This window comes from Rhamphochromis sp. 'chilingali', assembly GCF_963969265.1.
Source record: "Rhamphochromis sp. 'chilingali' genome assembly, chromosome: 22".
Lineage (NCBI taxonomy): Eukaryota > Metazoa > Chordata > Actinopteri > Cichliformes > Cichlidae > Rhamphochromis > Rhamphochromis sp. 'chilingali'.
In genome coordinates, this window is record NC_137950.1 from 3,101,283 (window position 1) to 3,128,203 (window position 26,921).

The 26,921-nt window shown below is 43.5% G+C and overlaps 1 protein-coding gene across 2 annotated transcripts in view; it reads left to right on the plus strand.

The window, feature by feature from the left end:
* LOC308390440 (rho GTPase-activating protein 23-like) overlaps positions 1–26,921 on the plus strand; it is a 79,994-nt gene that overhangs the window by 43,593 nt on the left and 9,480 nt on the right. The window contains exons 2-16 of one of the 2 annotated variants that reach the window (XM_080872447.1): positions 688–879; positions 1,841–1,871; positions 2,383–2,475; positions 11,284–11,362; positions 11,461–11,521; positions 11,972–13,376; positions 16,464–16,572; positions 17,881–17,920; positions 19,588–19,725; positions 20,462–20,770; positions 20,850–20,911; positions 23,251–23,280; positions 24,433–24,560; positions 24,651–24,763; positions 26,762–26,914. In XM_080872447.1, the coding sequence (XP_080728573.1) occupies positions 688–879; positions 1,841–1,871; positions 2,383–2,475; positions 11,284–11,362; positions 11,461–11,521; positions 11,972–13,376; positions 16,464–16,572; positions 17,881–17,920; positions 19,588–19,725; positions 20,462–20,770; positions 20,850–20,911; positions 23,251–23,280; positions 24,433–24,560; positions 24,651–24,763; positions 26,762–26,914 (2,943 nt within the window). The remainder of the gene's footprint in view (positions 1–687; positions 880–1,840; positions 1,872–2,382; positions 2,476–11,283; positions 11,363–11,460; positions 11,522–11,971; positions 13,377–16,463; positions 16,573–17,880; positions 17,921–19,587; positions 19,726–20,461; positions 20,771–20,849; positions 20,912–23,250; positions 23,281–24,432; positions 24,561–24,650; positions 24,764–26,761; positions 26,915–26,921) is intronic. The other variant, XM_080872448.1, reaches the window with a different exon arrangement.

The following is a 26,921-nucleotide window of genomic DNA, read 5'->3' on the forward strand; positions in this document are numbered from 1 at the left end:
TCAGTTACACTTTCTGCCAAATAGACGTTGCATCAGATGATGTGCTATGCTCTCACTCATTTCCCCAAACCTAACAATCAAATGATGATGTGTATTTTACCTTTAGTGGCCAGGCATGTTTACATGCAGGATATCCTTATGAACTTTAAACATCATGTAGTACACATAGTGCATCGCCTGCTTGAACTGATTTGATGTTGGGCTACAGTCCTGGAGAAATGTAGAATGTAAAACGTAAAACCGTTCACCTTCTGAACCCTTTACCTCCTTTGTCAGTTGTTTATCTTATTTTCCAGATGTGTGTTTACAAGCCCTGATATGTTCCTGTTGTTTAAAGACTTATTTATAGGTATATATTTTTAACTCTTCCATTGTTGGCAGGAAGTAAAAAGTGGAATCATATGTGAGGTCACTGGTAAAGTTTCTTTGTTAAAAATATGATGCATCCTGCAATTGGTTGGATTTTATAATGGTCAGATCAGGCAGTGTCCTCAGTTACTGAACCACCCGCATCCACCAACTCACGCTTCCTTAAATGTGTTCAACTCTGTGGCCTGAAAATGATACTTATGATAAACATCACTTCAAAGTTCACACAGTAACATTTCATCCGTCTTGATTTCCTTTTGAGAGAAAAAGAGAAGCCAATGTTTACTGATCTAAACATTTATTCCATCTCCTCTATAGGCTAAAGAGAAGAGAGATGGCATATTGTCATCCAATGAGAACAGGTGTCGGCCACTATCATCAAGCGAGGTGGAGGGCGTATTGTGGCATGGCCCACGGACAATTTTTCTGCAGAAGAACTCACAGGGATTTGGCTTTACTCTGCGGCATTTTATTGTCTACCCACCAAAGTCCTTCCTCAATAACCTTAAGGTAAAATACTGCTTTCTTTAGATGCACTTGAACTTTGAACTTTTCTTGTATTTGAAATCTGCATTACATTAACTCTCTGAGGTCTAAGCCATATTTTGAAAAATGGCAAAACTGACTTGTTATTAATAAAATGTGAATATATTTTGATGTATGTTAGAATTGTTATTAAAACCAACACTCCGTATTCTGATTGCCTAGGGTTATTTAGGATTGGGGTTTCCTGACAGTAATTTGAGCTCACAGGGTCAATCGAATTTTGTTAAATAAAACTTTGGTAACTTATGAGGTGTGGAACAACTATTGAACATTCTGGTAAGACTACCTATGTTATTCTAGCACATTTAGCAACTTCTCTTGCACTGATTGTTTTCTGGAATCAAAACTAAACTTAAAAAGTCTGAATCTGAATAACTCAACCCCATATACCTATATCATATATCATATTTGTTTTGGGATTTTTTTTTAGCTTATTAGGACTAGTGACATTCTCTTAGCTACTAACAGACATCATTAATATCATGTTAATGATGTCATTTGGTAAGTGGCAAAAGGGGAGTGAGGAGTTGTCCTAAAATACTAAATCAGTGTTTATTATTATTATCATCATCATTATTATTATTATCATTATTATTATTATTAGTAGTAGTCGTAGTAGTAGTAATTTATTTAGAACATTTTTTATTGTTTAGCCATTTTTGTGTGGTGTAGCAGCAGGGCTCAGTGTATTTACATAGGGCTTTAGGTGCCAAGGTCAAGAATCAAATAATTCAGCATAGTATCAAAAGCCCGACGTGGACCAATTAGACCACCAATCCAACTGACAGAAAGCAGCATGTTAATGTGTGAGTGTGTTTATGGGAAACTCAGGCAGAATGCCATGGAGGCAGAGAAGCAGCAGCCAGACCTGGAGCAGTGCCCTGTGGTCTTTCTTATCTTAACACCTGCCCTGTTTCTTTCACAGGATGAAGAGAATGGAAATGGAAATGAAAAAGGTAGGTGTTTGCTGTTTCTGCTAACTTAATCAACCCCCCATTTTTTCCAAATGTTTACACATTTACAGGGGGTCGGATTTATATAATGAATCACATCAATATTACTTCTAAGTGTCTCAACATGTCCTTGGGCCCCTATTGTGTTATGTTTTGTAATGTGGTAAATGTACTGGATCTTATATAGCGCTTTAGTACTCTCCCAGAGCACTCAAAGCGCTTTATACAGCATGCCTCATTCACCCATTCATAGAAGTTGCAACATTGTATTTCTCTGCTTAAGTGCAACATTCACACACATGTGATCCATTAGAGAGCAACTAGGGGTTAATGTCTTGCCCAAGGATACTTGACATGCAGACTGGGGCAGCCAAGGATCAAATCACCAACCTTCCAATTATTAGGAGACCAGCTCCCCAAACAACAAACAATGAGGATACGGGTTTATTTTGTTTGTTTTTACATTTACTTAGATCTGATATAACACTGTGGGCTTTAATGGTACTTTAACCAGGTTGCCAGAGGTCTTGGTTGGAGCCAATGGACACGATCTTCGTGAAGAGTGTGAAAGAAAATGGTCCTGCCCAACAAGCTGGACTGTGTACAGGTAGGATACATGCATCTTCACAACATGAATTACACACTTCATTCTGTGGTTAAAAATGTGAAATTTCCAGCTACCTAAAAACAGACGGTAACAGCTTTGGTTAGAGGCATTATGTTTTTGGATTGTCCAATCTAATATAAATGTATTTTGCCAGAAATGCCGGAATCTCAGGTTAAAGCTCACAAAACTATTTCAACAACCACCAAGCAGCTAAAACAGCAAATGATTAAAGAGCAGGTAATGGATTCGGCAAAAACATGTAAACACAAAGCGCAACCCAACAGCACATACGCAGACATGCCGCTGGGACATCTCGCAGATTCTGAAGCTGCAGGTTTCGTCACTCTCCGACCAAAATTCACTGAACCAGCAGCAGAAGAACATCGTCATCAGTCCATCACACTTCCTGTACAGCTCTCTCTCTCAGTTTATTTCAAGACTAGTTTACCATCAAAAATCTCTGTTTCCTCCATTATGTGCTTGGTTATTACCCTCAAATTTCTGCTATTCAAAGGATACTTGCTGTACGGAAGAAATTTGAGCTTTTACAAATTATACCTAATTATAAAACTCTTAGCTGTGTCTCTAATAAAACCTTTGTACCTTAGTTCTGCTTCACTTCAGCAGCATCAGGTAATGTTCATATGCACAATATACTGCAGAATATTTTTAAGGTTATTTGCTATAAAAAGACAGGGCAGGAAAATCTCCTTCATGTTTTTCTGTGTTTTATCGTCAGTTACTTTGAGACAAAGACCTCTGATGAAGTCTCATGAGCATCAGCTTTGTTGCTTACATAGATATAAAATTATGGATATGTACTGATAAATAATCATAATTATAATATTTCTAACTGTTTGAGTCAAAATTGAAGTGAATTGAATTGAACTGAATTGAATCGAATCGGGACAATGTGAATCAGAATTTAATCAGTCAATCAAATCAGTGACGATACCCAGCCCTAATTACAACATCTTAATTAGGGATGGGTATTGATAAGATTTTCACGATTCCGATTCCATTTTCGATTCTGTTTAACGATTCGATTCTTTATCGATTCTTTTTTTTTTTTTTTTTTAAAGGAGAACACTAAGGGTTAGGGGCAACTTTTTTATATCTTCTCTTTGAACAAGGTAGAAATTTAGGAGTAACATGGCCTTACAAACCCAACAGTGAGATCTTAAGAGATCCTTAAGAGATCCAGCCTACGGCTCTTCAATGGGGTGTCACAGGGTCCCCAGGAAAAAAAATTGTAAATGTAAAATAATAAAATAAATATTCGTCTGTAGCAATAACAAAGTATAACATAAATTATTCTGTAGCAACTACACAAGAATATCCAGTAATGTCCCTGCCTACAATTAAACACATTCACTTACTGAAAATCGGGGGCATCTGCTGTGGCAAACGGGTGCAAGCCTTTGACCACAAACTGAGTCTCTGCTCGGTGACATTCGTCTATCCTGGCCTGAAAGGAGACGCTACCGGTAGACTGCAGCGAGAACTGCCAGCATCTGAGCCAGACTCTGTCTCATCATGGTCACCTAAATGCACAGTAATGGCAGGTTTGTAATAAGGCAGATCGCGCTAACATAATATGCACTGTTAGTTGATTATTTACCTGCCGCATTAACGGGAGAGGACGTGCAAACGTTACCGCTGCTGCTGGGTTGAGATTCACGAGTCCGGAGCGGAATTAAAAACATGACATTCATTTAAGGTCATCACGTGTTTTGTCAGCAAATGCTTTTGCATATTCGTAGTGTTTCCTCCCTTAAATGAATGAATGAATAAATCGATAAGGGAATCGTTTGCAAAAATGGCAAACAATTCCAAGGAATTGAAACAGTGGGAACCGGTTCTCAACAAGAACCGGTTTTTGATACCCATCCCTAATCTTAATACAGCCAGCCAAAATATGCGATAATAGCCCACCACTAGCTTTGACAATAGAATGAAGTACACGATCATTAGCCTATAAAACTATTCAGATCTATTCTCAGTAACGATCTGAATAGTTGTTTAGTCTTGGACCTGTCTGGGGTCATACATGTCAACATGGATAAAATTTACTGGCATAGTCATAAATCTTATTAAAAGATTATGGTATAATCTAAAACTGAATTATTATAATAACATATAACAATGTAATTTTATGACAGATTCACACCTATATGTGTATGTTATCATATCATGTATATGTTAATTTTGTATTTGGAACAATGTCAAGAACAGAAAGAAAGAGAACTACAGTGTCCAAAGATGTGCAGTCAGTGATATTAGGTCAATTCCTGAGTCTAAATTACAAATAGGTGTGAATGTGAATGGTTGTCATTCTTCCTATGTTAGCTCTGCAAATACTTGCAACCTGTCCAGGGTATACCCGCCTCTCACACTATGGCAGCTGGAATAGCCTGCAGTCCACTCATTAAACTGAATTGGATAAGTGGAAGAAAATGGATGAATGGACAGATTGAAATTTCTTGTCTTTACCTGTCTTCGCAATATAGAGTAGTAAGACTTAAAAAAAGTTTGTTCAGAGACTAATAACACACTATCAATGAATAAATGGGTTCAAAAGTTACCAAATTTGGGTGGCTGTAGCTCAGGAGGCAAAGCAGGTCAACTACTGAGTGGAAGGCTGGTGTTTCAGTCCCTGCCTGCTCCAGTCTGCATGCCACATATTTTTAAGTTGCTTTTTGATATATCCATCTCTGTCACGGTCGATAGCAGGGACTCAAGCACAGAGCAGGTTGACGTTTCCAAACACAGTTTATTTATAACACCAGTGCAGAATATATACAGTGAGGGGGGAAATCCAGGGTTCCAAAGGTCCAAGGGGAAGCTCTCTCACACTCGTTCTCGTCTTCACGCCCAAATCACACACGTTTGCACAGCAGGATGGTCACAGGTCCGGGGAGGAAAACTATCACACAGGAGAGGGAAATTACTCACAAGTCACAAAACACTTAAGCAAAGATTCACAGGAGCTGAGAGGATCACTAACGTGTCTCACACAATCATCCAGCGACGAGAGGATCTGCGTCCCAGCCTCAAATAGTGGACAGGTAATGACAGCTAATCACGAACAGGTGTGTGGGCCAAGGGCGGGAGCCCGCAGTGAGCTCCGCCCAGGCAGAGAGAGGGAGAGGGAGAGAAAGAATACAAAACACATGTAGCCTTGCGGGGCCGGCTGGGCAGACACGGGGACCATGACAGTACCCCACCCCTCAACGGGAGCCTCCCGACGACCCACCAGGCTTACCTGGATGCCTGCGATGGAAGTCCCGAAGCATATCCTTATCCAGGATAGCCGCCCGAGGCACCCAGGAACGTTCCTCTAGCCGGTAGCCCTCCCAATCCACCAGGTACTGAAAACCTCTACCCCGGCGTCAGGAGTCCATGATGCGGATGATATTGTAAACCAGCTGGCCATCCACGAGCCGGGGGTGGTGGCGGGGGCCTGTAAGGAGGGCACAACGGGCTGGAGGGCACAATGGGCTGGAGAGCACCGGCTTGACCTGGGACACATGACAGACATTATGAATCCACATGTTGCGCGGCAGTTTGAGACAGACAGAGACACAGGATTGACAATGGCGTCTATGGGAAAAGGACCAATAAACTGGGGTGACAGTTTCTTGGATTCGGTCCGTAATGGCACAAAACCAGTAGACAGCCATACCTGTTGTCCGACGGTCAGCGAGAGCCTTGTTCCGTTCTGCTGTGCGGAGTAGAGCGGCCCGAGTCGCATGCCAGGCACGGCAGCACCTACGGAGGTGAGCCTGCACAGAGGGAATGGTGTGCTCACCTTCGATCGCTGGCAGCAAAGGCAGCTGGTAACCCAGGGACGCTTCAAAGGGAGACTTGCCCGTGGCGGTAGAGATGTGGCTGTTGTGTGCGTATTCAATCCACGGAAGCTGTTCACTCCAGGTTGATTGGTTATGTGAGGCGACACAGCGGAGGGCAGCTTCAAGCTCCTGGTTGGCCCGCTCCAATTGTCCGTTACTCTGTGGATGGAATCCGGAAGAAAGACTGACCTTGGCCCCCAGCGTGGAGCAGAACTCCCTCCATACTCGGGATGTAAACTGCGGCCCTCTGTCCGAGATGACGTCCTCAGGGATCCCATGGAACCTGAACGCATGGGAGGTGAGGAGCCGAGCCGTCTCCAGGGTAGTGGGGCGCTTCAGGAGGGCAACGAAGTGTGCAGCCTTAGAGAAATGGTCAACAATGGTAAGTATTGTGGTGTTACCTGCAGAGGTCGGCAGACCCGTGATGAAATCCAGAGAGATGTGCGACCATGGATGGGCCAGTGTGGGAAGAGGCTGAAGAAGACCCGGTGGAGGACGGCTGGAAAGTTTGTTCTGGGCACACGTTGAACAGGCTGATACATACTCCCGGGCATCCTTAGCCATGGTGGGCCACCAAAAGTAGCGTCGGAGGAAGGATATGGTGCGGAGGACCCCCGGATGGCACGAAAAACTGGTGGTGTGAGCCCACTGGATAATTTGAGGGCGGACGGCTAAAGGAACGAAGAGGCGGCCGGGCGGCCCGGTTCCCGGATCTGGTTCGGTTTCTTGCGTCTTCTGGATTATTGACTCGATCTCCCAAGAAACAGCTCCAATCACACAGGTGGCCGGGAGAACGGGTCCGGGGTCCGATTCCTCCCCCGTGACGGAGAACTGCCGGGACAGGGCGTCTGGCTTCACGTTTCGTGACCCTGGCCTGTAGGTGATGGTAAAGTCAAAACGAGTAAAGCACAGCGCCCACCTGGCTTGCTGGGAATTGAGACATCTGGCCGAGTGAAGGTATTCCAGATTTTTGTGATCCGTCCATATGACGAACGGCTGCACTGCTCCCTCCAACCAATGTCTCCACTCCTCCAGAGCAAGCTTGATGGCCAGGAGCTCCCGGTCCCCGATGTCATTGTTACATTCTGCGGGAGAAAGACAGCAAGAATAGAAGGCACGGGGTGAAGCTTACCGTCCTCCTGTTGGGACAGGACTGCCCCCACCACGGAGTCCGATGCGTCCACTTCCACAACGAACTGCCATGTGAGGTCCGGTTGCCAGAGAATCGGTGCAGTGGTGAATCTCTCTTTGAGCAGGGTCAAGGCTTGCTGAGCGGCAGAATCCCACTGAAAAGGAACTTTCGGAGAGGTGAGTTTAGTGAGAGGGAGAGCGATTCTGTTGAAATCACGGATGAATTGTCTGTGGAAGTTTGCGAATCCCAAAAAGCGTTGCAGTTGCCGGCGATTTGGAGGTGTGGGCCACTCCACCACCGCTCGCACCTTCTCCGGGTCAATCCTTAAGTTCCCCCTCTTGATGATATAGCCCAGAAAAGCCACCGAGGTCACGTGGAACTCGCACTACTCCCACTTCACAAAGAGCCAGTTTTCCAAGAGGCGTTGCAGGACCTGCCTCACGTGAACTTGGTGCTCCGTGAGTGTCTTAGAAAAGATCAGAATGTCATCCAAGTACACAAAAACACAGCAGTTAACAAAATCACGAAACACATCATTAACCATTGCTTGAAACACAGGAGCATTGATCAGACCAAAAGGCATCACGAGATACTCAAAGAGGCCCAAGTGTGTATTGAATGCAGTCTTCCACTCATCCCCCTCCCTGATGCGCACCAGATGGTAAGCGTTGCGGAGGTCTAGTTTGGTAAAGACAGTCATGCCCTGAAGCAGCTCAAAAGCAGAGGAAAGCAACGGCAAAGGATACTTGTTCTTTACAGTGATCTGGTTATGGCCCCAATAGTCAATACATGGGCACAGCGACTTATCCTTCTTGTCCACAAAAAAATACCAGCCACAACAGGGGAAGAGGAGGGGCGAATCAACCCCGCTGCAAGCGACTCCGTGATGTAATGTTCCATAGCATCTCTCTCAGGCTGGGAGAGGCTGTACAGTCGGCTAGAAAGCAACGGGACTCCGGGAAGGAGATCGAAAGCGCAATCGTATGGGCGGTGGGGGGGAAGGGACTGCGCACAATCTTTACAAAACACATCCTGCAAATCATGATAAACCCACGGAACCGCTGAGAGGTCTGGGGAGCCGAGCGGTGAGTTAGTGGGCGGAAGTGGGACGGGTGGAGTGGCTGCCCGGAGGCAGTTCATGTGACAATTCACACTCCATCCCATTATGTCACCTTTTTCCCAGTCAATGTGCGGGTTGTGGAGTACAAGCCAGGGGTGATCCAGCACTAGTGGGGTGAGTGGCGCTGTAAACGAAAAAAAAAACAAATCCTCTCCGTGTGATTGCACGAGAGGGAAAATGAAAGAGGTTCGGAAACATGTGTCGGAGTCGCGCAGCCCGCTGGCTGTTGTGGAGGTCCCATGAAAACCCAATGGCTCATGACCCGAGCGTGTGTGTGCACTCTGGTGTGCGCATACTCGGTCATCCACCCAAATACACAGGGTCATAAGAGCATCTAGGGAGGAAGGCAGTTCACGAAGCATCAGTTCATTTTTTATCCCATCATTAATATTAGCAAGTAATGCACTTTTAAGAGCCTCTTTCCCCCATTTCGTCTGCTCAGCCAAAGTAGAAAAATCAATAGAAAAATCGGCCATGCTCCGCTTACCTTGTTTGAGCGCGAGTAAGTGTTGGCCAGCGACGGCTGGATTCCCTGTCAAACACACTTTTAAACTTATCGAGAAAATCAGAAAAAGTGATTTCAGGGTTAACGTGAAGCACAGCTTGTGCCCAGGTCAGAGCACGATCCTGGAGCAACTGGACAATAAGCGATTTTCGCACCATCATTAGAAAAGGCTTGCGGCTGCTGGCGAAACTGAAGGGCACATTGAGTGAGGAAACCAGCGCACTTATCAATCTCTCCAGTGAAAGTTCTCGGTGTAGGAAGAAATCTGTCAGATTGAACGGGTGTAGGAGCAGGTGATGTAGCACTTACTGCTGGAGCTGGCGCCTTCTGAGCGGCGGCGGGTGGAGTTGCCGGCAGAGGTGTTCGCTGGGCCACAGCCTGCGTGAGGTTTGTGAGCTCTGCCCGAATGTGAATAAACATTTGTTCATGTCGCTCCAGCATCGCTGCCAGTGTGGCAAGAGTGGGGGTCGAGGTTGCCGAATCTGCTGAGTCCATTTTCTTGGCTGGATGATTCTGTCACGGTCGACAGCAGGGACTCAAGCGCAGAGCAGGTTGACGTTTCCAAACACAGTTTATTTATAACACCAGTGCAGAATATATACAGTGAGGGGGGAAATCCAGGGTTCCAAAGGTCCAAGGGGAAGCTCTCTCACACTCGTTCTCGTCTTCACGCCCAAACTCACACACGTTTGCACAGCAGGAAGGTCACAGGTCCGGGGAGGAAAACTATCACACAGGAGAGGGAAATTTCTCACAAGTCACAAAACACTTAAGCAAAGATTCACAGGAGCTGAGAGGATCACTAACGTGTCTCGCACAATCATCCAGCGACGAGAGGACGCAGATCCCTATTTGAGGCTGGGATCTGCGTCCCAGCCTCAAATAGTGGACAGGTAATGACAGCTAATCGCGAACAGGTGTGTGGGCCAAGGGCGGGAGCCCGCAGTGAGCTCCGCTCAGGCAGAGAGGAGAGAGGGAGAGGGAGAGAAAGAATACAAAACACATGTAGACATGCGGGGCCGGCTGGGCAGACACGGGGACCATGACAATCTCTGTGTGAAATATAGATAGAAAGCACTTAATCATAGAAATATAGTTTTTGTATGAATGGGTGAGTGAGGCATCTTGGATAGAGTGCTTTGAGTGCTCAGGTAGAAGGCAGCAAAGCGCTATATATAAGAACCAATAGATTTACCTATTTGATGCAAATAAATGTAGTCTAAAGCCCTTTGAGTGGTTAGTAAGACTAGAGGAGTGCTATATACACACTACTATATAGCACTCCTCAGGTGTGGGATTAGAGCTCTGGGTAGCTCCCCAACTGGGTCTAGAGAGTATTTTAAATTCAGGGAATTTAAAATAGAAAGTAGCTCGTCCACAGAAGGACTGGTAGCTCCCCTTACGATAAGGGTTCAGATCGCGCGAACAGGTGTGAAATGTGTGTGTTTAGTTAGTTTGTTTGTTTGCTTGTTTTAATCAATTTTAAATCATGCTTTTTATTTGTTTTTGTTTCTAATGTCTCTGTAAAGCACTTTGAATCACCTTGTTGTTGAATTGTGCTATACAAATAAATTTGCCTTGCCTTGCCTTGCCTTACTAAGACATTTGCCAAGTGCCACTGTTCAACTGATTGCTAACGTAAAAACAACAACACAGCACATAGGCATGCAGATACGGCCAAGACCATTAGCTGAAATTTGAACGGCTCACAATCAGAAACTGTTCCCACACAACAACTAGAGAGTTTAATGCCAATGTTTGAAAAAGTGGTGAATGGCTAGACTGGGTTGAGATGTTAGGACTGCAGTAACTCAAATAAACACTCGTTAAAACAAGGTATGCAAAAGAGCATCTCGAAATGCGCAAAACCTTGAAGCAGATGTACTACAGCAGCAGAAGACCACACTGTGCACCATTCCTGTCAGCTACAAACAGGGAGTTGATGCTTTGGCATGAGCTCACCATAACTGGACGACAGAAGATTGCAACAATGTTGCCTGATCTGAGAATTTTGCTTAAACAACATGAAAGCAACGATCTATCCTGTCTCATGTTAATGGTTCAGCCTGCTGGTGGTCTAATAGTGTGGGAGATATTTTCTGGGAACACTTTAGGTCCTTTAGTAACCCAACCACACACCCTGTGCATGCAACTTTTTTTTCCTTTCCTCTCTTAGTGTGTGTGCCTTTGTGTCTTCCAGGGGACAGACTGGTGAAGGTGAATGGGCAGAGCATTCTGGGGAAAACCTACTCTCAGGTTATAGCACTCATCCAAAACAGGTTGGAGATTTTTTTTTTTTACATCTCATTGATTACATCTAAATTCTTTATCAAGGATTAGACTCATTTTTATGGTATTATTTATTATTTTTTTGTAGTGAAAACATTCTGGAGCTCTCTATTATGCCAAAAGATGAGGATGTGTTGCAGTTGGTAAGTGTGAGTATAGTCTTTCTTTAATATTCTCTTCTTCTCTTCTTTTCCCTTGTGACTTGTGTAACCATCAGTGAGCTAGCCATCAGTGTAACAACAGGGGTTTAAATTTCTGCTTCAGTTCATTCAGAAACTGTTCAAATGTTTGTGCATGGACAGAAAGGACTTCATTATCAGCTGGCATGCACAGGTAACTGTGTAATTAATTAATTCTGTTAAAAGAGAAGGGGATGAGATAAAAATAGATCACCCAACAAAGAACCTGTTGAAAATGCTTTGAAGTTTTAAAAGCTGGGTTCCAATGTTGGTTGTACGGTAAAGATTTACAGACAAAAAGCCAGAAAAAGTGCTGCATAGTGCATCCTGACTGACTTTGCCCACTCTGCCCTCTTGCTGCCCCTGCTGTTCATCCTGTATTTCGATTTTACATTGTCTCCTCCCCCCTGCTGTCCTCAGGCATACTCCAAGGACGCCTACATGAAAGGCAATGAGCCATACTCAGGTAAAGCCCGAAACCTCCCAGAGCCACCACCTCCTTACTATCCGTCAAACAAGCCCAGCTCTACTTCCTCACAGACTAGCCGCAACATTTACAGCTCCCTTGACAACTGGCAGTGTCGAACCAGCCCTGTCACCCCACCATTAGACAACCGCCGCCCTGCTGCTTCTACTCCCCCCGAGTGTTGGTTTAGGAGTCCTGAGGATCCAAGCGTTCGATTTGCCCCATTGGGGGGACACCGCGGACGGTCCTCGTCTGCCGTTACTGCACTGGACTTTCACTTTGTTAACCACAATGCAGCCATCGCTTCTGCAACTCTACCTCCACCTCGGAAAGCTCCTGCCCATGTTCATGTTGGCACCCTCTACCACCAGCAACTGTCAGACTATAGCCACATTCATGGCACAGAATGCATCTCACCCCAGTATCGCAGTATATCTCAGGATCATTTAGCTGAGCTGGGGTTGGGCTTAACAGTTACTCCCAAACCATCAGCTACTGCTGTGGCTTCTTTAGAGCAACGGAGAAGAGAAACCTTCCTGCATCACCAGGCAGCTGCTGCTGCCCACTATTCCTGTTGGTTCAGCAGCTGTGGTAGTTCATCAGGACCAGCAAAGAAGTCCTGTTCAGAGACCCTGCTGGCAGCCTATGCCGAATATGAGCACAACTACGGACGTTCTATGGAAACACTGGCCCAAGCCTCCGCTCTGGTCAGTCCACATTCTGAACAGACTTCACAAAGCTCCAACATGATAAAATTTAACATACAAAAAGACCTGAGAACCTCAGAACCTCAGCACCAAAGCACAGGAAAATCATCTATCACAACTGCTTCTACAGGGCCTCCCAGTGAGAGACAGTCAGGTCAGCAAGTAGCAGAGCCCCAGAAAAGGAGAGGAAGAGAGGAAGAGCAAGTGGGCTACAAAAGCTACAGCCCTACTTTTTCCCACAAAGCTGGTCATGTCTTTCAGCAAGCCCACTCCTTTAGAGAGCCTGGCTACAGCAGCCCTCACCTTGACTGGAGGCCTGCCACCAGAGACAGCCCTGCTGATACTGATGTAGGGTCCAAGTTCATTACCCCTCAGTCTGCATTAGAGGAGGAGATAATGGAGCACCGAGAAGTCATCTCCCCTGTATCCGTGACTCAAGAGGTGGTCCTAAGGCAGAAGCTGCCTCCAGGTCTTCATACACCCATTCAGACTCTGCAACATTCGAACTACAACACACCTGTGGAGTCCACAGAGCTGCCTGGTTTGACACTCTGCACCTCTCCTGTTCCTGCAGAGACTATTCCCAACCGCAGGTCCAGCGGCAACCTGGCACAGAATGTATTTGATTCCTTATCCTCTATTCCCTTCATAGGTTAGTAACCTTTCCTCAAACTTGCATAGTTATACGGTGTCAGATTGTAACAAATTTAAAGGTTATAATGAATGCTTTTAAATTGGATATTTACAACAATGTTAAAAGTGCTATTTTATGTCATTATTCATTATTCTCAACATTTCTTGTCTAGTCTGCTGACAGATGGAGAGAAATAAAATATATCAAAGAGATCTTTAATATATGATCCAAAACTAAAACTTGAGGGTTAGTTCACAAAACTTACAAAAAATGCCACTGAAGGCACAAATAATCTTTAAGATCCTGTCAGCTAGGCAAATAGCTCAGCAGCATTGTCTCAAAAGCACTGTGAGTGCCAGTCTTTTTACCATTTATCAAAATTATATCACAATATTTCAAGAAAAGTTGCAGTAAAAGTATTTTTGTCAATATAGTAAAAAAAACCAAAAAAACCAACAATGTTTCACTGACGTTTGCAGCATGGAGCACCAGGTCACATTTATATGTGTGAGTAAATGGTAAAATGGTAAATGGCCTGTATTTATATAGCGCTTTTCTAGTCCCTAAGGACCCCAAAGTGCTTTACATATCCAGTCATCCACACATTCACACACTGGTGATGGCAGCTACATTGTAGCCACAGCCACCCTGGGGCGCACTGACAGAGGCGAGGCTGCCGGACACTGGCGCCACCGGGCCCTCTGACCACCACCAGTAGGCAACGGGTGAAGTGTCTTGCCCAAGGACACAAAGACCGAGAATGTCCAAGCCGGGGCTCGAACCGGCAACCTTCCGATTACAAGACGAGCTCCCAACTCTTGAGCCACGATAAATAAATACAGGGCATTTTTTCCACCCTTTTTTATTGAGTTACACACTGCCTAATCTATTTAACCATGGTGTCAGCAGCAGCAGTATTACACCTAGTGGCAAGGCATAAATCAAATGTAGGCCTAAAAATTATTTAGGTAGGTTTTTGTTTGTTTGTTTGGTTGGTTGGTTGGTTGTTCCCCCTGAAAAACGAAGTAAAAATATAAAATAACTGCTTTACAGTTAAATTCAATAATAAGTGAAGTAACTTAACCTCTTACCTTTTCAGGCTTTACAGGAGCCACAATATTGTCACATAATTGTCACAAAATTGAAACTGAAAAATGGTTTTTGTGATGTTAAATCATGGTCGAGCTTTTAACCAGCTGCCTAAAGCCCATCAGCATCAGTAGCTTTCATCCATCATCTGCTCTTCCTATCGTATGGAGTGCAACTAGCAAACACAAGAGTCGTGTTTACATTTAGGTTGCACATCACCAGCTGCTAGTATCTCCTCTTTCGGGGTCTAGTTTTACTCAACACTGTTTTTGTTTTACAACAATCCTCGATTCCACAGGTATCGTGGGACAACAGCAATGATATCACAATATCACATTTTTAAATGTGATATTTAAATAAATAATTTAAATTGTGTGAAGTCATTCTTCCGTGGATCTTGCCACGCTCCTGTGCATTATACCTGGCTCTGAAGATTGCGTAGCCCTCCGGTGCTGTTGGCTCGTCTGGCTTCACAAGTTTGAAAAAACAAAGCACTGACCAGTCCTGAATGCACTGCTGCATAGATGCGCTGTATCAGAGGTGCCGAATCATAACAGATGGTAACTTTGGCTGAAACAAGAAGACACAAAAAAACAACAGCTAAAAAGTAGGTCTGACTCTAAGCAATCTATGACGTTTGCAACAGACCACCATGTTAATTCAAAAAGGCCTCGCTTGCCTCAGTTAAGGTCGTGTTCATGACTCAACAATAAGAATTTAAAAAAAAAATAGCTTCCATGGGTGATTTTCCAGTTTTCCTACCTTACAGCCTACACAAAAAAATTGCCTGACCATAAACCATCTTAAACTGAACATACCTAATAATGAGGCTGAATTTGAACATTGTTTGCTGCTTAACTCAAATATACATTTTTTTTTCTTATTTTTTTTTTACCAACAAATACTGTTTTAAGATCCTCCTGGCAGCAAACAAAAAAGCCCAAACAAAATGTTGGAATCAGGAAAGTCTCCCTAATACCACGTTGTTTGTCAATATTGTCATGCATATAGATTCACTGGAACAAATAACATTTTATTATTAGCCATAGCAACTAGCTGCTACTTTGATGAAATTTAAAAGACAGCTAACATGGCTAGTGAATAATTGATAATTATTAAAAACCTATGTTTGCTGTGTGTGCTGACCAGGCTGACATTTAGTGATTCTATTTATGACTTACTGTTGTTACAACAGGAGCTTTACTGACCCATTAAGTGTTATTCAGTGATGCGCACATCAACTCCTGTTCATGAGTTCAGCTGCTACTCAGGGGAGGAGAGTGCCTGTCTGTCTGCAGCAGTGCTGTGTGATAAAGTGTGTCAGCTGGAAGAGGTGAAGACACTTTGTATCCATATTGTTGCAAATAATTAATAATCCAGTAGTAATGGTCACTTTATTATTGTGTCACAAGTGTTTGTCACAATGTGTAACAAGTCTAGCTTCTTGTGAAAAATGTTTCTAGATTAGACTCTTAAGTAATGTTAAGAATGAGATAAATATCACAAAGTGCTTCACATCAAAAATGTTTAAAGAAACAAATCAAAACAAAAATTACACAAAAGCGAGCCTAAAAAGAGTTCTAGATGAGTTTCAGGTACATTTCACAAGACATCACTGAGTCCAGATCTCAGGCTCAGTAGGAGAGCAAGAAAAAAAAGTTACTGAACAGGTCATCTACTGCTTTCCAAAAGTGACTATACGTGACTATAATAGTAAGTTCCAGTTTTTTGTATTCAACTTCATGCTTCTTTATAGAAGAACATACTTTCTGTCTAATAAGATTGCACATCTAAAGCAGTGTTTTAGCATACGACCTTGTTAGCATGGCAGGCTAAAATCCCATGCTATGTGAAAGCAAAGTATAAAAACTATTTTTTTACTCCACACTATATATTTTATGTTTACTCATTAACTCATCGACCAGTGTCTCAGTCAATTGTTGGCTTTTTTGTTGTAACCTCGGCTTCTGTCTCCTTCTCCTCTTTTTCTCTCTGACTTACTTTGCGTATTTACAGGTAGTATTAAAAATCGACGATCCTCTTACCTACTCGCCATCACCACTGAGAGATCCAGGTCCTGTGATGAAGGTCTCAACACCTTCAGGGAAGAAAGCCCTGTCTTCTCGTAAGTCGAGAATCCTGGAAATGAAATTTGATGGCTTTGTGTCATTCCAGATATGAGGCCATTTTCCACCTCAGAGACTCAGTTGAACTTTTTTTGTGATTTGTGTGTCCACTACATAGGACATAAATGAATGTCCAGGTCAGGAGGTTAAAGTGGTTTTTACAGAGTAAAAGTCAAATTGTACAACAATTAGAACACAACTGATGTCATAGAGAAATAAATAATAACATAAATAACAAAAGTACGTCAACAGAAGTTAACTTTTTAACAGAGCTGGAATGAGCCCTGGTGCCACAGACTGGCTTAAGTCTTGTACAAGGGACAACTAATAGATTTTGAGCTTATGAGTTAAGACAGCGAACAGCAGTGTACTTAACAATTAGTTCAGATATGTAGTCTGGACTCAGTGCTCCCTGTGGTCGCTCACAGTGGACATATCCACTGTGAGCGACCATCTTTGAACAGAGGCGGGGGTTTACGACACCAACTCTCTGCCATCTATAATCCAGTTTTGAGATCCCTTCCCAGACGCCTTAACGCCCACTCACATCCTGGGCCATCTGACCTCAGGAATTCGCATGATAAGGTGGGGCCAGGTTTCACAATGAACACACCCGAAACTCTGGCTGATTGGGACCCACACCCAGTTTCCCACCTTGGCTCAGGCGATTAGAGGAGCATCAGGGGGTCCTTTTGTCCCTCTGTGGGGGGAAACTCCCACTAGGTTTATATCTGGGACTCCCCACCATTTGAACTTAGAACTGAAGAAGCTTCTCGGTCTTCAAGTAACTTAAAGAAGTCCAGATGCTTTTCTTTGCAAGCTCCTTTGATCACTGTTTGACATCACAAATGCACTTCTGGAGGAATGGTCACAGATTCCCATTAATGCACTCCTAAAATTTGTGGAAAGCTTTCCCTAAAAAGTTCAAGCTGTCATAGCTACAAATGGTGCTGACATTATATTAAACGTTATGGCTTAAGAATGGAATGTCAGTCAGTTTCATATGCATGTAAGGATCTGAACAACTTTTTCTGTGCAGGTAATTTTGCTCATTGGTCTAAGCTGATTCAAAATTTTTACGGAACATCATGAATCCAGTGATTCTGACACAATAGTGAAATCAGAAAGGCTCAAAGGAATGAGTAATGAAGTGCAAACATGCAAACATTCATGCCTGACGTACTGTGAAAAAAGTTAATCTTCTAGTTTAACCAAATAATACAGAGTAATCAATAAAACTTTAAAAACTTGAATTTTATTGCAATATACCGTCTATATCTGTAACTCGTTTGCTGTCTGCTCCACAGTAAACTACCAAAAAGGGTCAAGAGCTTTTTCACGGATGGGGTGAGTCGCTCTCATTTCTAAATTCTTGACCTGGATATTGTCATATGTGTTTTCTATATTTAGTTCATTGATGTTTACAGGAACCCAGTAACCACTGTCTTTCTTTGTAAGTTCCATAAGAATAGAATAGAATAGCTCTTTATTTTTTATTGTACATGTACAACAAAATTGTGGGTGCTCCACACCAACTGTGCCGGAGTAAAATATAAATAGCAACAGGAATAAATAGCAAACAGGAGAAATATATACAATCAAGAGGGATATGTACAAAAATAAGAAAAAGGCACACAAAGTTGCAAAGTGCTTGGAAATAGTGCAAAGAAAATTAAATACTTGGTCTGAGTAGAGTCTGTGGTGGGAGTTACTCAGACCATGGCTCAGATTAGTGAGGTGAGTGGGCAGAGTGGGGTGTGGGGGTTTGTCAACAGTCCAAATGGCCCAGGGGAAGAAGCTGTTTGTTAGACTGAAGGTGTTGGACCTGATTGACCTGTGGTGCCAACCAGAGGGAAGCGGGTCAATCAGGTGGTGAGCGGGGTGCAATGGCTCTGGTTTTCCTGAGACAGGAGGATCTGGCAATGGCCGAGGGTAGGCAACCCCTGCATGCCAAACACCCAGGCAGTAGGAAAGCACACTCTCCACTGACGAGCAGTAGAAGGCCAACAGCAGCTTCTGGTCCAGATTATTCTTCCTCAAGACACAGAGGAAGTGCAGCCACTGCTGGGCCTTCTTTACCGGGGTGTTGGTGTTGTGAGTCCAGGTGAGATCAGCAGAGATGTGGGTTCCCAGAAATGGAGTTATTGAGGCTGGTTGGTGAGGAAGTCTTTGATCCAGGAGCAGGTGGCAGGGGGGGATCTGAAGATGGTTCCGTTTGGTGGTGAGGATGTCTAGGATTATGGTGTTGAATGCTGAGCTATAGCCCATGAAGAGCATGCACACATAGCTCTTCATGTTCTCCAGATGGCTCAGTGCTCTGTGAAGGGTGATGGTGATGGCATCCTCTGTGGACTGATTTGCTCTGTAAGCAAACTGTTGGGGGTTGAGGGAGGGGAGTAGAGAGTTTTTGATGTGCTGTGACACTATCCACTCAACACACTTCATGAATACAGACATGAGGGCTATAGGCCTGTAGTCAATAAGGCTGTCTATACCAGTCTTTGGATGTGAGTGATGATGGGGGCTCTCAGACAGGTGGGAACAGTGGCATGAGCCGCGAGGTGGGGGGGGGGGGGGCAAAGAAACAGAGTGAAGAAGGTGTTGAGCTTCTTTGTGAGTTTGTGGCCGCTGTTACGGGTTGGGGGCTCTGGCCTTTGTAGTTGGTGAGGGCTTGGATGCTAGAGGTTATTATAAGTGAGGAAGTCCTGTATCCTCCTGTAGGCCTCCTTGGCTTGTTTGATGTCTCTACTCAGTTCGGCTCTGGCAGTGCTGCACAGAGAACTGTCCCTAAGCTTGAAGGCAAAGTTAAGAGTTCTTATCAGAGCCTGCACTTCACTCATTATCCAAGGTTTTTGGTTAGGAAAAACCCAGATAGTTTTTCTGTCACTGTCAGATTCTCCACACAGCACTTAATGTAGAAAAGGCCAGACTGAGTGCAAGTCTCCACGTCCTGCTTTTTGAAGATGGACCAGTCTTGTTAGATCGAAACATAATACTTCCACAATGTGTTTCAGTCTTTGGAAAGTCTGCAAGCCCAAGAGGACGCCCGATCCAAGCGCCACTCCACCTCTGAGCTGGGTATCATCACCTTCAGTGATGTTCACAAGGAGGGCTGGCTGCACTACAAACAGATTCTGACAGAGAAGGGAAAGGTAAAAATAAAAGAAGAAGAAAAAACCCCACTGTGTCTGCATTTATGCAGGATGTCTTTTCTAATGCTTGTCCGTGTCCAGGTGTTAGCAAACTAAAAAGAGATGGCCAGCTCTTATGTAAGGACACTTATTCCGACTTTCCACTTAGTGTTTGCTGAAAAGGAGAGAGAGGTTTCTGAGATCACCAAAGAAAACACCTGCCTCCTGGCTACACCTAGAAAGTCTTTCCACAAAACACATAAACGTTATCGGCCCTGGAAAAGACCAACAACACCCACCAGGAATGAGTTTTGAAAACAATGCAAACTAAATTTACACCAAATGGACCAACACACACACACAGACACACACACACACACACCTCTTCAAATGCCTCCTTCAAGTTGGTTGGGCAAATTTCCATATACCCTCAAGTAAGCATAATTGTATTGTGAGATTTGCTGTTGAACGGTGCATCCTGATTTGGTATTTGCCTGTGATAATAAATATATTAATACACCTATCAGACACAGCATCAAAACAAAACTCTGTACAATACTGTATAGGTCATCTTTATGTTGCCAAACCAGCATCAGGCAAAGAACTCTGGCTAAATGTTTAAGTTCTTTAAAATATGACATACACCTTCCAGTGTCATGTGAAGAAATGAGTTTCAGCGAGCCAATCAGGTAGTTTCAGTTGCTAAACGGTACATTTTTTTAAGGTTATGCCTTCTCTTCATCTTTCTTCATGACAGAAAGTCGGTGGGAGTATGCGACCGTGGAGACGCGCCTTCTCCGTTCTCCGCTCCCATTCACTCTTCCTTTACAAAGACAAGCGAGATGCAGTGATTCACGGGGCAGGAGCAGGACCCGGTCAGGTTGAACATTGTCCAATCAGCATCCGCTGTTGCTTGATTGACATTGCCTACAGTGAAACCAAGCGGAAACACACCTTGAGGTTGACCACGCAGGATTTCTGCGAGTACCTGCTTCAGGCCGAGGATAGCGATGACATGCTGGCATGGATCAAGGTTATTAGGGAGAATAGCAAAACAGATAACGAGGTATGAATAATATTTGCTAGTTTGCACTGGCTGCACAAACACATACACCAAACTAATTTGTGGCTTTCATTCTTTATAGGAGATTGGTTTCTCAAGACAGGCTCTCATCAACAAGAAGCTGAATGACTACAAGAAACACAGGTCAGGATGAATAATTATATTAAGTAAAAAGTCTGCGCCTTACAGTAATTAGAAGTCACTGTAATTCTGGGCTTGAAGATTGCCACAAATCATACTTTAAACTGCAATTTCCCCAAATTACAAATAAAACTGTAGTTATCATGAAAAGAATTTGGAATATACAGAACATTTCCCAAAATATTGCCAAAAGTATTCACTCATCCATCCAAATCATTGAATTCAGGTGTTCCAATCACTTCCATGGCCACAGGTGTATAAAATCAAGTACACAGGCATGTAGGCTGCTTCTACAAAGAATGAAAGAATGGGTCCGTCAGGTTCAGGCCAAGAACGGGACCCAAATGCAGGACTTTCCAAAATAGAGAGTGAGTTTATTTATAGTGAAGATAGTTGAATAGTGATAGTAATGTGACAATTTCCAAAACACATGTCTTCCGTTGTGGTGCTTCTGACTCCCACACAGTGCTCGTGGACCATTGCGTGAATGGTGAAAACTCCAGCTCTTCGTATATATAACCTTCCGGCCTGATGATGCGCGTAAACCGCCACTCTGGAAACACACGCACACACTCAAAAACAAATACAGTGGGGCAAAAAAGTATTTAGTCGCCACCGATTGTGCAAGTTCCCCCACCTAAAATGATGACAGAGGTCAGTAATTTGCACCAGAGGTACACTTCAACTGTGAGAGACAGAATGTGAAAAAAAATCCATGAATCCACATGGTAGGATTTGTAAAGAATTTATTGGTAAATCAGGGTGGAAAATAAGTATTTGGTCAATAACAAAAATACAACTCAATACTTTGTAACATAACCTTTGTTGGCAATAACAGAGGTCAAACGTTTACTATAGGTCTTTACCAGGTTTGCACACACAGTAGCTGGTATTTTGGCCCATTCCTCCATGCAGATCTTCTCGAGAGCAGTGATGTTTTGGGGCTGTCGCCGAGCAACACGGACTTTCAACTCCCGCCACAGATTTTCTATGGGGTTGAGGTCTGGAGACTGGCTAGGCCACTCCAGGACTTTCAAATGCTTCTTACGGAGCCACTCCTTTGTTGCCCGGGCGGTGTGTTTTGGATCATTGTCATGTTGGAAGACCCAGCCTCGTTTCATCTTCAAAGTTCTCACTGATGGAAGGAGGTTTTGGCTCAAAATCTCACGATACATGGCCCCATTCATTCTGTCCTTAACACGGATCAGTCGTCCTGTCCCCTTGGCAGAAAAACAGCCCCATAGCATGATGTTTCCACCCCCATGCTTCACAGTAGGTATGGTGTTCTTGGGATGCAACTTCTTCCTCCAAACACGACGAGTTGAGTTTATACCAAAAAGTTCTACTTTGGTTTCATCTGACCACATGACATTCTCCCAATCCTCTGCTGTATCATCCATGTGCTCTCTGGCAAACTTCAGACGGGCCTGGACATGCACTGGCTTCAGCAGCGGAACACGTCTGGCACTGCGGGATTTGATTCCCTGCCGTTGTAGTGTGTTACTGATGGTGACCTTTGTTACTTTGGTCCCAGCTCTCTGCAGGTCATTCACCAGGTCCCCCCGTGTGGTTCTGGGATCTTTGCTCACCGTTCTCATGATCATTTTGACCCCACGGGATGAGATCTTGCGTGGAGCCCCAGATCGAGGGAGATTATCAGTAGTCTTGTATGTCTTCCATTTTCTGATGATTGCTCCCACAGTTGATTTTTTCACACCAAGCTGCTTGCCTATTGTAGATTCACTCTTCCCAGTCTGGTGCAGGTCTACAATACTTTTCCTGGTGTCCTTCGAAAGCTCTTTGGTCTTGGCCATGGCGGAGTTTGGAGTCTGACTGTTTGAGGCTGTGGACAGGTGTCTTTTATACAGATGATGAGTTCAAACAGGTGCCATTCATACAGGTAACGAGTGGGGGACAGAAAAGCTTCTTACAGAAGACGTTACAGGTCTGTGAGAGCCAGAGATTTTCCTTGTTTGAGGTGACCAAATACTTATTTTCCACCCTGATTTACGAATAAATTCTTTACAAATCCTACCATGTGCATTCATGGATTTTTTTTTCACATTCTGTCTCTCACAGTTGAAGTGTACCTCTGGTGCAAATTACTGACCTCTGTCATCATTTTAGGTGGGGGAACTTGCACAATCGGTGGCTGACTAAATACTTTTTTGCCCCACTGTACACATAAAGGAGGGAACCGGGATGATGAAGGAGTCTGGTGGTTGCCAGGGGAATGGTACTTATCTGACTGGTGGAGGGGGGAATATGGTGTGGGGTTGTTTTTCAGTGAAAGGAACTCTCAGTGCCACATGACTATCCATCCATTCTCTTACACTTTGCAGAGGACTGGAGCCTATCCAAGCTACCACAGGGTAAGAGGCAAGGTACACCCTGTACAGACTGCCAGTCTGATGCAGGGTTAACACAGAGAGACAGACAACCATTCGCACTCACATTCACACCTTTGGGCAATTTAGAATCACCAATAAATGCAACCCCACTAATTGTATGCCTTTGGACTGTGGGAGGAAGCTGGAGTACCTGGAGAGAACCCATGGAGACATGGGGAGAACACGCAAACTCCACATAGAAAGGCCCTTGCCAGAGGGTGGAGTCAAACTGAGGTTTCTGTGAGGCAACAGTCCTAACCACCAGGCCACCATGCCACCCAGATACCATTTGGACAACTTCATGTGAAGGTGTAATTGGTCCACTTGGATTTTTTAACATTTTTTTCTGTTTCCTGTTTTTTATTTAAACGTTGACATTTTATGATCCTGATGAAGACCACAAGCCAAAATGCGTTGGTCACTTGATAAAGTTGTTTCCCATTACTTTAAGTGCCACTGGAGTGTCCACGTCATGACAACTTCATTCTCCCAATTTTGTGGGAACTGGACCAGTCCAAAAAGCAAGGTCCATAAAGACATAAATGAGCAAGTGGGATGTGGAAGAAGTTGACTGGCCTGTAGAGAGTACTGACCTCGACAGAACACCTTTGGGAGGAATTAGAAAGAGAAGCCAAGTCTCCGTGTCCTTACAAATCCACTTCTGCAAGAAGGGCCACAAATAACTCTAATAAATCACACTCCTAAACTTTGTGGAAAACGTTCTGAGAAGAGGTGAAGCTGTTATAGCTGCAAAGAGGGCTGACCTAATAGAAACTCTATGAATTAAATTGGGGTTAACATGTTGCTTAAAGATACTTGGCATGCAGACTAGGGGCAGCCAGGGATCAAACCACCAACCTTCCAGTTAGTAGATGGCCTGCTCTACTGCCCGAGCTACAGCTATCCTGGCAATCAATGTCATTCAAGTGCATATACTTGTAAATATGGATATATACTTTTGGCAATATAGTGTATCAAAACCACTGCACCTTTTTATTTATTAATATCTTTTGAAGACACATCAAAACTAACAACTTCTGTTAACCTTGTTACATCCACTTAAACTAACATCCACACCTAAACCAACACGATGAGGTTAAAAATTGCCTAACTTTGTTGTTCTCTTTTGTGTAGTCTGACAGGTAGTAAGCTAGACTCCTCTCCCAGAGCCCATCGTATGATGCCGCCCTTCTTTCTGGCAAAAACTGACAACACTTCAGTGAACAGAGCTTCCAGATCTGGAGGGTCTAAACATGACTCTGGTTTGTGTTCTTCAGTATATATGACAAATCAAAGCAGCAAAAATGCTTAACTTAATTATGTATCCATTTATCTGCATCTGTGTGAGTCAGATGATAACAAGGCACTGTGGAGCATCAACATCATGAAGAAGGCCAAGAAGACAGGTGTTCCAAAGGCTTTTGGTGTACGTCTCGAGGACTGTCAGCCTGCTGTCAACCATAAGGTAAGTCAAAATTCATAGTAAAAAAAACTGCTTGGCTACAAGCAGAATCATTAAATAATCCCAAAATCAAACTGTCAAGTTAAAGTGGAGCAGACCTATAAATGTATTTTTTGCCTTGGGTCTATTGTAAATCAGTTTTTTCTTTGGTGAACTTTATTGTTTCTGTAAGTGGTTAAAACAAGTTAGCAGGGAAAAAAAGTTTGTTTTAAAATAATGTACAATAAAATAGGTTTCTAATGAGATTTTAAGTAAAGAAAGCCGTGTAGCTCATTGGAAAGTATGATAGGTATTTTACTGAAACTGATGTATTCAAGTTTTCTGAAAATCTTACGAATGCGATAACTCGAGAAAGCATTCACCTAGGATTTCAAACTGATACCACAGGTATATCTACTAAAAATCTCGGACAAGTTTTAATCTCAGTGACTTTGGACTGAAGGTCAGAGGTCAAGTTCTCTGAAAAAAACCAAGAGGGTCCAAATACCATCAGTGTGTTAGGTGCATCAGAGATGTAGACTTGGATGTACTCTAAGATTTCTAGTGTCCAGAGCAATGGTGATACAGGCAAGATGGTGACCATTTAAGACGGAGACTTGGAAAAGTTTGGACAGAGGTTCCAATGGAGTATTTAGTTGTTTGGCTATGAAGTGTCTTTGTAGACACTTCATTCTTACTCACGGGCTGAGTAGAGGTAAAAACCCTACTCAGCCCGTGAGTCTGTTAACACTTCAAAGGAGTCATCATCGAGGAGCTTAGCAGAAATCAAAAGATTGTATAAGGAGAAAGAACACTCCTTAAAAGTGCCCTGCTTTCAAGTGCCGCTGTGCTGTTGAAGTAATGTTTTCAGCTCAGCTGTTTGAATTCTAGAGATCATTGTGTTAGTAAAAAATCTCAGCCTTTTTCCAGTTGACTGGAGAAGGATTCCAGCTGAGACGAGGCTCTCTCTGTGGACTGAGAGGAACGGACAAAGATGGCGGTGTGATAGTGACTCTCTGATGCTTCTGAGAGATGTAAACTGTGAAAGGCAATTCATTTTGAGAGCAAATAATCTGCGCCATACTGTTACTTGTTAAAGCACTCATTCTTATTTGGTAGCAAGATGGTGGAGTGGTGTGCTCCACCACCTGGGCTCTCTGAGGGGAAAAAGCCTCCTAAAGATGATACAAGGAAACAAAGTTAGCAGAGTTTGTTAACAAGTAGAAATCTAAGCTAGAGTGAACTGACTGAAGGGCCGCAGAGCAGGGTGATGGCTGGGACAAAGGTAAGTCTACTGGTATACAAGCACATATTAAATCCACACTGACTTTGAAGGGGTCCTTTCCAGAGACAGCCTTCACATAGGGAAGCAAGCAAGAGACATTACCATTTGATGACCCATGTGTTATTGTATTGTCTTCTGCTGAGAGTATTTCTGATGAGGTGTCTGTGAGTAATAGTGTCAGGTGCTTTTACCAAGTATGTATGTTTGTTTGGTCATTTAAGTTCTCTTTATTCATTTTCAGTTTGTTTCTTAGTTTACTTCTGGTTTAGAGTTTCACCTTTTCACCTTTTTGGTGTGTCTTCTATTTGGATTTATTGACTTTATTTTCTGCTCCATTTTTGGATTTCTGCTATGCTTGAAAACGTTGCCTTTTGTTTAATAATTCCAGTTAAATAAAATAATCAAAAAGGCAGCTCAGTTGTTGAGCTGAAACTGGACCCTGTGAAGGCACTGTTAGAGCACAGAACACGGTATTTTGTCATTCTCTTAATTTGCTCGCCAATCTTGTCCATCTTATTGTCCAAGGTCCCCACTTTTCCCAAAAAGATCAATGGAACAGACAAAGACAAGCCACTAAAGCAACTGTTCCAGAAATAACTTATTTCAAATGATGTATATGTTCAGACGGAGTGTGATTGTCATGTGATGCTGAGGTTGTAGGTGAAAATCTGTTTGTTGAAATAGTTTTTTTATTGTCTATTTTTCCCTCTTTTGTCTCCCTTGCTTTCTCTTATCAGTTTGTTCCTCTAATAGTGGAGATGTGTTGTGGTGTTGTAGAGGCAACTGGTCTGGAGTACACTGGTATATACCGTGTACCAGGCAACAATGCCATGGTGTCTAACTTGCAGGAGCATCTCAACAAGGGCATGGACTTGAACACTGCTGAAGAGGTATGGA